The sequence below is a fragment of the Eumetopias jubatus genome, unplaced genomic scaffold (genome assembly GCF_037043125.1).
Source record: "Eumetopias jubatus isolate StellerSeaLion01/CBP00866 unplaced genomic scaffold, mEumJub1_p1.0 scaffold_13, whole genome shotgun sequence".
In the NCBI taxonomy this organism is placed as follows: Eukaryota; Metazoa; Chordata; class Mammalia; order Carnivora; family Otariidae; genus Eumetopias; species Eumetopias jubatus.
The window spans coordinates 12206515-12214720 of NW_028274819.1; the positions used below are offsets into that span (position 1 = coordinate 12206515).

General features: G+C 40.0%; 1 protein-coding gene across 1 annotated transcript; it reads left to right on the forward strand.

The window, feature by feature from the left end:
* Positions 1-238: 238 nt before the first annotated feature.
* GLYATL2 (glycine-N-acyltransferase like 2) lies at positions 239-5694 on the forward strand. The gene is given in 8 exon segments (XM_088017938.1): positions 239-316; positions 1448-1555; positions 3293-3418; positions 3512-3540; positions 3542-3682; positions 5295-5431; positions 5434-5506; positions 5508-5694. Coding segments are annotated over 8 exon segments (879 nt in total).
* The last annotated feature ends 2512 nt before the right edge of the window (positions 5695-8206 follow it).

Sequence of the window (8206 nt, forward strand, 5' to 3'; positions counted from 1 at the left end):
TCACCCAGGAGCCCTGATGTCTAGCTGCAGCTCTGGGCTTTAGTTTCTCATTTACTAAATGAAAGGTTTGGGCTTGATAATTTCTAAAGCCCATTATGTCTGGCAATGTATGATGTCCTAGGTGATTTCTCCTCCCTCCTCTTCCTGGACACCTGTCTCATCTTTCCAGGTATTTTTGTTTGTATGTTGTTTCCTTAGGTCATCTTCCTGAGAAAGGGCAGCTGAGGTGCTATACAAGATGTTCGTGCTTCATGAACCCCAGAAGCTGCAGATTATGTATGAATCCCTGGAAAAGAGCATCCCTGAGTCCTTGAAGGTGAGACAGTAGGGAGAAATCTGGGAGAGTGGAGTAAAGTGTGGACGTATAGATTCAGGGTTCAGAACCTTTCTAGGCAGATGGAAATAGAAATCTAGAGTCAGATTCCCCCTGCAAGGATGATCTTAATACCCATATCAGACACCTACTTTTCTCCTTCTTCTTCCTCTTTCTCCTCCTCCTTCTCCTTTGGACTCTTAAACCTTGTTCGAATAAATTCTACTGCTATCTCTAGTGGATTTCCTTATCTGCTCCAGGCTATTGCAATATCTGCTTTTCTCCAGTATCACTAACTCACCTACACATGGTGATCAGAGTCATTTATCTGACACAAGTATGATCATACCACTCCCTTGTTTTAAACTTTCAGTCCAAGGCATAAAGTCCACACTCCTTAATTGTGAGGTTGATCACAAAATGTCCCAGCCTCTCCACTTCATCTCCCAACACATCCCTGCTATATACCACAGGCTACAACCACTAAGCCTCTCAGAGCCCAACAGGTATGATACAATCGGCCACACCTTCAGGTACTCAAGCATACTTTTTCTCTCACCTGAAATCACTTGCCTTCCTGCTCTGTTTTGCCCGGAAAAGACTTGTCTATGAAGACCAAATTCCAATATTACTTCTGTAAGTTTCCCACCACTTCCTAGAAAGGTAATGCTTTTCTTCCTTGAGACCCCACACAACCATGTACATGTGTCTATCAGAACACGTGTCCTATTACAATCACTGTGTACCTCTCCATGCTGCTATTCTTGAATGCAGTGGCCATGTCATACTCACCTTGAAATTCTCCACACTTGACACACAATAGGTGCCAAAAACTGGTATAGTATGAAGTGAAAAAAAATGGAATGAATTTTCAAAAAATGTCAGGGGAGCCAGTTCCTCTTGAATTAGCTATTTCCTTAGATTTTGTGGACCTTTCCTGTTTCGTTTGTTTGTTTGCTTGTTTGTTTGTTTTTGCAGCATACCCTCCAATGGATAGTTCAGTGAGCCATCCTAAAATCATTAGATCTATCCCCTTAAGTGATTCTAACTCCAGGCTTTATATCTCAAACTATCTCCAAGACCCTATTTCAAAGGAAAACATCATCCTCACCTCTTCATCTGTTGCTTTTGTAGGTATATGGTGCCATTTTCAACATTAAAAATAAAAACCCATTCAACATGGAGGTGCTGGTTGATGCCTGGCCAGATTATCAGATAGTCATTACTCAGCCTCAGAAAGTGGTAAGAGCACTAGCTACTGAATACCAAGCCAGTCATGCTCAGGATGTTCTCTGTATGGAAATAAGGGAACTGAAGCTGGGGCCTGAGGAGAAGAACCTTGGTACCCCTGATCCATATAGATTTTGGAAGGGCTGTTTGGAGAGAGGGGAGGATAGTGAAATAAGTCATGGGTATAGACCAAATAGCCAGTAATCCAGGGCTTGTAAATAACATCGGGATCCCATCTGGTCAATTCTTTTCCATTGAGATTCTAGTCACAGGCATATACCTCAAGATAGATGTTTGTAGCTGGAAATGGATAGGAAATGTTTTGCTTTCCCTGGGACTAAATGAATATAATCCAATAATATCTGAATCAGTGTTGGGTTTCAGATCTAAATGTGCCAAGTGACTAGTTATGTGACCTTGGGCAGACTGCTGCTTTCTTAGCTATAAAAGCAAAGTTGACAAAAATTCCTGTGTCAGAGGGCTGTTAAACTATATATAAATCATGTACAGTTGACCCTTGAACAACACAGACATTAGGGACACCAACCCCCACACCATCAAAGCTCTGTGTAGAATTCCTGAGTCTTCAAAAACTTAAAATACTAGTAGCCTTCTGTTGACCTGAAGCCTTACCAATAACATAAACAGTCTATTAACACATATTTAATATGTTACATGGATTGTGTACTAGATTCTTACAATAAAGTAAGCTAGAGGAAAGAAACTGTTATTCAAATCCTAAGAGAAAATACATTTACAGCATTATACTGTATTTATTGAAAAGAATTTGCTTGAAAGTGGACCTGCACAGTTCAAACCACTGTTGTTCAAGAGCCAACTATGTATTTAGTAAAAATGTCTTTCCCATCTTTCAGATTTGGGGGGTCTAAGTAGTGAATCCCTTCCATCCCAGGGTAGGGATATTTTAACCCCTCCTCCCACACTTCTCCATTTCCATAGTTATGAGGAGAATTAGAGCACAACTCACCTGTAACAACCCCTAGGGGAGTGTGAGCTGCAGAAGGTAAGCAGGAATGAGGGGCAGTGGGAGACTGGGCCCTCCACTCCAGGTGCTGCTGTGAGCTCTGGTGCGATTGCTCTTTCTAAAAGTCCTCTCTATTCACATGCACACCAAGAGCCAATCACCATGCCAGCTCCAGAGTGCTGAGTCAACATTAGCCTAGGCATGGCCTCCCCACAGACCCCAAGTCTTGACATCAACCCTGTTCCCTATATTTTGCTCCATAAGGTAGGCACTCTCTTTCAGTCCCTTAACACACCCTATTTCTGGCGCAACTTCCATCTCAGGCAATGGAGCTACTTACCCACCCTCCCAGAGCAGCTGTCTTCAGAGCACCATCCAAAACCAACCACCTTCAGTCTGTCAATAGTGATTTATTGCTCAAGGGATTCCAAGGCCATTTTCTGTCTGCATCTCTGGGAAAAGCAGCAGGTATTTTTTTTAAGATTTTGTTTATTTATTATTTTATTTATTTATTTGTCAGAGGGGGAGCAGCAGGCAGAGGGAGAAGCAGGCTCCCCACCAAGCAAGAAGCCTGATGCGGGACTCTATCCCAGGACCCTGGGATCATGACCTGACCTGAAGGCAGATGCTTAACTTGCTGAGCCACCCACGCTTCCCAAAAACAGAGGGTATTAAATAATTGAGCCTCTAACACTCTTGGCATATGCAAAAACATTTTGTAAATTGTACTGCCATGTAAATATGATTAATATTTGTTATATCAGGAGATGAAAGATGACCTGGATCATTATACCAACACTTACCACATCTTCACCAAAGCTCCTGATAAGTTAAAGGAAGTCCTGGCATGCCCCCAGGTTATCAGTTGGGAACAACCTTTCCAGATCCAAGGTAACCAATGTGAGTTAAAAGGGAAAGACCCTTGGTTCTTTCACATTAGATGTGGAAGAGGGTATGCACTGCCTATTTTTCTCCTCTCTCCCGGTTGCCAAGAGAGTTTGGGAGAGGCAATAAGCAGCTTCAAAATCAGTGCAGGTGGATTACCTGAAGACCACACTCATGACACAAATACCAATGGAACCCAAGACATCAAGTGATAACCAGGTGGACTTGGTGGAGTCATTTATCATGCCCAAAATGGATGAAGATAGCAAGTGAGATTTTTTTTGTTTTGCTCCCCAAATTCGTGACAGCAAATCATTCAGTTGTCATAAGGGCCACACTCAGAAATGCACAATTTGACACTAAATTTTTCAGTACACAGTTGTAGGGGTAAAGGAGGAGAACTATATTAGCTGAGGTTTGCTGAGCAGGGGCAAGGTCTTCATTAGATGAGGTCCTTTCCATATATAACTCACTTAGTTCTCATAAGAGTCCTCCTGGGAGGGTACTGGATATCATGGTGACATTAGAGAATTTTTACTGAAATTATGCATTTCTTGCAAAAATATTACATGCTCTACAAAGTATACAAGTATTCAAAGTAAAAAGTGAAAGTTTGCTCACTTGGATTCCCCACAATCTTCCTGTCCAGGTGTAAATATTCTTTTAAAAAATTTTTTTATTTAAATTAAATTTAGTTAAGGTAGAGTGTATTTTAAGTTTCAGAGGTAGAATTTAGTGATTCATTAGTTGCATATGACACCCAGTGCTCATTTCATCAAGTGCCCTCCTTAATGCCCATCACCTGGTTACCCCATCCCCCACCCACCACCCCTCCAGCAACCCTCAGTTTGTTTCCTACAGTTAAGAGTCTCATGGTTTGCCTCCCTCTCTGTTTTAATCTTATTTATTTTTTCCTTCCCTTCTCCTATGTTCATGTTTTCTTTTTTAAATTCCACATATGAGTGAAATCATATGATAATTGTCTTTCTCTGACTTTTTCACTTAGCTCTCTAGTTCCATCCGCATCCTTGCAAATGGCAAGATTTCATTCTTTTTGATAGCTGTGTAGGTGTAAATATTCTTAAAATTGGTGTGCCAACTTGCATTCCCACCAACAGTGTAAGAGGGTTCCCCTTTCTCCACAACCTCTCCAACATTTGTTGTTTCTTGCCCTGTCCATTTTTGCCATTCTGACTGGTGTAAGGTGGTATCTCAATGTGGTTTTGATTTGAATTTCCCTGATGGCTAATGATGATGAACATTTTTTCCTGTGTCTCTTAGCCATTTGTATGTCTTCTTCAGAGAAGTGTCTTTTCATGTCTTCTGCCCATTTTTTTACTTGATTATTTGTTTTTTGGGTGTTGAGTTTGAGAAGTTCTTTACAGATGTTGGATACCAGCCCTTTATCTGTAGTGTCATTTGCAAATATCTTCTCCCATTCCGTGGATTGCCTCTTTGTTTTGTTGACTGTTTCCTTTGCTGTGCAGAAGCTTTTTATCTTGAGGAAGTCCCAAAAGTTCATTTTTGCTTTTGTTTTACTAGCTTTTGGAGATGGTACAGCCACTTTGGAAAACAGCATGGAGGTTCCTCAAAAAATTAAAAATAGAGCTACCCTATGACCCAGCAATTGCATTCCTGGGTATTTACCACAAAGACACAGATATAGTGAAAAGAAAGGCCATATGCACATAGGGTTATATCCCTCTTAATTATTTGGGAACATTTTGAAGCAGACAAAGAATTAGTAGTAGTTTTTTGTCCATCTGTTTCTTCTTCTAGGCTGTGGGATCCTCAAAGAAAGGATTGATGTCATATTTATTTTCTGCAATCCTGGTGTTTTGTAAATGTTGGCTGAATAAATACACATTCTTTTGTGGACAGGAAAGGAAGCTTTCAGAACATCTTGGATGCCTCCCACGTGGGGCTTGTGAATGAGCAGTGGAATTTTGGAAAAAATGGGAGGAGCTTGAAATATATTGAATGCTGCCTCAAGAATTTTCCAGGATTTGGTGTGCTGGGCCAGAGGGGGACACTATCTCTTGGACTGTGATGGAATAGTCTTGTGAGATGAGAATGGGTTACACTGTCCCCAAACCGAGACCAAGGCTACATGAAGAAAATTGGTTCTCACTTTATAAAGTATTTTATTCAGAAAAAAATGCCATTTAATTTCCATGTGTCAAAAGATAAAGAAAACCTTCAGCCACTGAGAAGTGTGGAGTTTAAGTCTGCTCCTTGTGGTTGGCATCAGTGGAAATGCACTCCTAGAAAATATTGTTGATTAGTGCCATTGTCCATTTCAAGCCTTTATGGTCAGTGAAAAAAATACCAGTTCAAACACAAGCGTTATAATTTATATTAGCACAAAAACATCCAATTGTTTGGGTTCTATGCATTACTTAACCCACCCTTGTATAATATTTTTTCCTCCTCCATATTATGGAAAAATGGAAGCTTGAACTTTTGGTGTTATGTTTTGCTTTTATGGTGACAGACCTCTTAGAATTAAAATCATCCAATGTCAATCATTAGTGCCAGGATAACCTTTTCAAAGCAATGTTTTCCTCTTTGAAGACTTCTTTCATGAAAGAATCGTACTCTTCCATGCTTCTGTGCTTGAAAATAAAAAGGCTGATTTGAAAAGTGTCTTCTCTGGTGTCCTCCCCTTCCTCTGACAAAATTTTCCAAAGGACCTCTCAAAAGCCCTCAGCCTTTGACCCTGGGTGCCCTCTCAAGAGTTTTGAGATACTCTACTGAATTAAATTATGTAGCCATCATTTAAAGTTTGGTTTTCTGAGGAGTTTTTTAAAAAGATTTATTTATTCATTTGAGAGAGAGAGGGAATGCAAGCAGTGGGAGAGGGGCAGGGGCAGAGGGAGAGGGAGAAGGAGAAACTCAAGTAGACTGCAATGAGAGTGGAGCCCAACATGGGGCTCGGTTTTAGGACCCTGAGATCATGACCTCAGCTGAAACCAAGAGTTGGATGCCTAACCAACTGTGCCACCCAGGAACCCCCAAATAAGTAATTCCTTTACTTACAGTTAAAAACTCTGATTCTATAAGTCACATCTTAACAATATCTGTCTCTTCTTGTTGGTGCTTGTGAAAGGGGAAGGAAGGAAAAGAGGTATATTTTATAGAGGTCCACCTACCTTCCTGTGCTTAGCCAGCTGATTTCACAGTTCAGACAGAGGTGCTGAATAATGGAAGGACTTTTAGAACCAGAAAACAGCTGAGCCTTCTGGGAAAAGAGCCTCAAAGGTCATTCTGCCAACCTATCAATATTTTGGAGCTGTCTCTCTGAACATGGGATCCTGAGGGAGGGACTAAATTTCATACTCTGCTGCCAGAAGTTTGTGCAGATGGTGTATTTCACATCCTAGAACAGCCTGCAGCTTCTTGTCTTTACTCGGGGATCTCTGCAGAGACTCAGATTGACAGCTTTGCAGGTGAGAACAAAGGAAAATCATTGTTCTGGGACCCCTCATCTCTTTTTGCTTCCTCCACTGAAGTAGAATGAATCAAAATGCCACTGTTGGATGTGGATAAGAATTTCTGAACCCATTTGGGTTGAGAATTATGCCAGGCAAAAAGGAAGCTCTTCCATTTCAGAAACCTGTATCAGGCACCTACTGTGTATAGAGCAATACCCTAGTTCTGTGAGAAATTCTTGACAGTATAAAGTCAGGCTCTTGCTCTGAATTGAAAAAAAAATGTGAGGAGATTAGGGAGCCAGCTTTTAGTAGAGGGGAGACAATCTATCAGCCTCTAGAAGGAATATGCTGGTTTGGGTGACATATAACACAATTTAGAGACATATTATGTAAACATTATCTTATTTCATCCTCTAGTAACATTCTAAGGTAGTCAGATTTTTTTCCTTGGATAAATGATGACCAGGGAAATTAAGTGCCCTGCTTAAAGCTGCAAAGGGATGAGGTAGATTCTAGTAAGAGGACTACAATACAGATGAGATTAACTGTAAATTTAAAACCATAAAAAATGTAATTTTAAAAAGTCTTAGCTGTAACACTCCTATAATATTATTTGGTGTTTCCCTCTATATTTTCATATTTTTAAAATTTTATTTAAATTCAATTAATTAACATACAGTATATTATTAGTTTCAGAGGTAGAGTTTAGTGATTCATCAGCTGCGTATAACACCCAGTTCTTGTTACATCATGTGCCCTCCTTAATGCCCATCACCCAGTCACCCCATCCCCCCACCCACCTCCCCTCCAGCAACCCTCAGTTTGTTTCCTATAGTTAAATGTCTCTTGGTTTGTCTCCCTCTCTGATTTTGTCTTATTTTATTTTCTGATTAGAATTTATGTATTGTCATTTTCTGCTTTTTTTATGTTCATCTTAAGACTCTCCATCTAGCGGCATATATATCATAGCTTTCATGTTAATGGGTCTTAGAGTTGTAAAATAATAATAGTTCATTATTTCTTCTGTAAATTGTCTGAGATTGTGTCTAGTACTTCTCCATAAGTTAGTATTGCTTTACAAAATTGTTCATAGAGCATTTTTCATTTGAATTGTTTTCTTTGGATAAATTCCAAATATTGGAATGGTTTCATCAAAGGTTTCAAAGTGTCCTTTATAAGTCTTTGCCCATTATCAAAGCAGGCAACCACCAAAATGTGTCAGCTCCCTTGAATCTCCTATTTCAGTCAAATGTGTTTATTAAACATCATATTTGTGTTTTTAGTGTGTGTGTGCATGCACGTGCTGAAGGTTTTCAATATTACATCCCCAGTAATCTGGCATCAAATTCAACTTGGCTT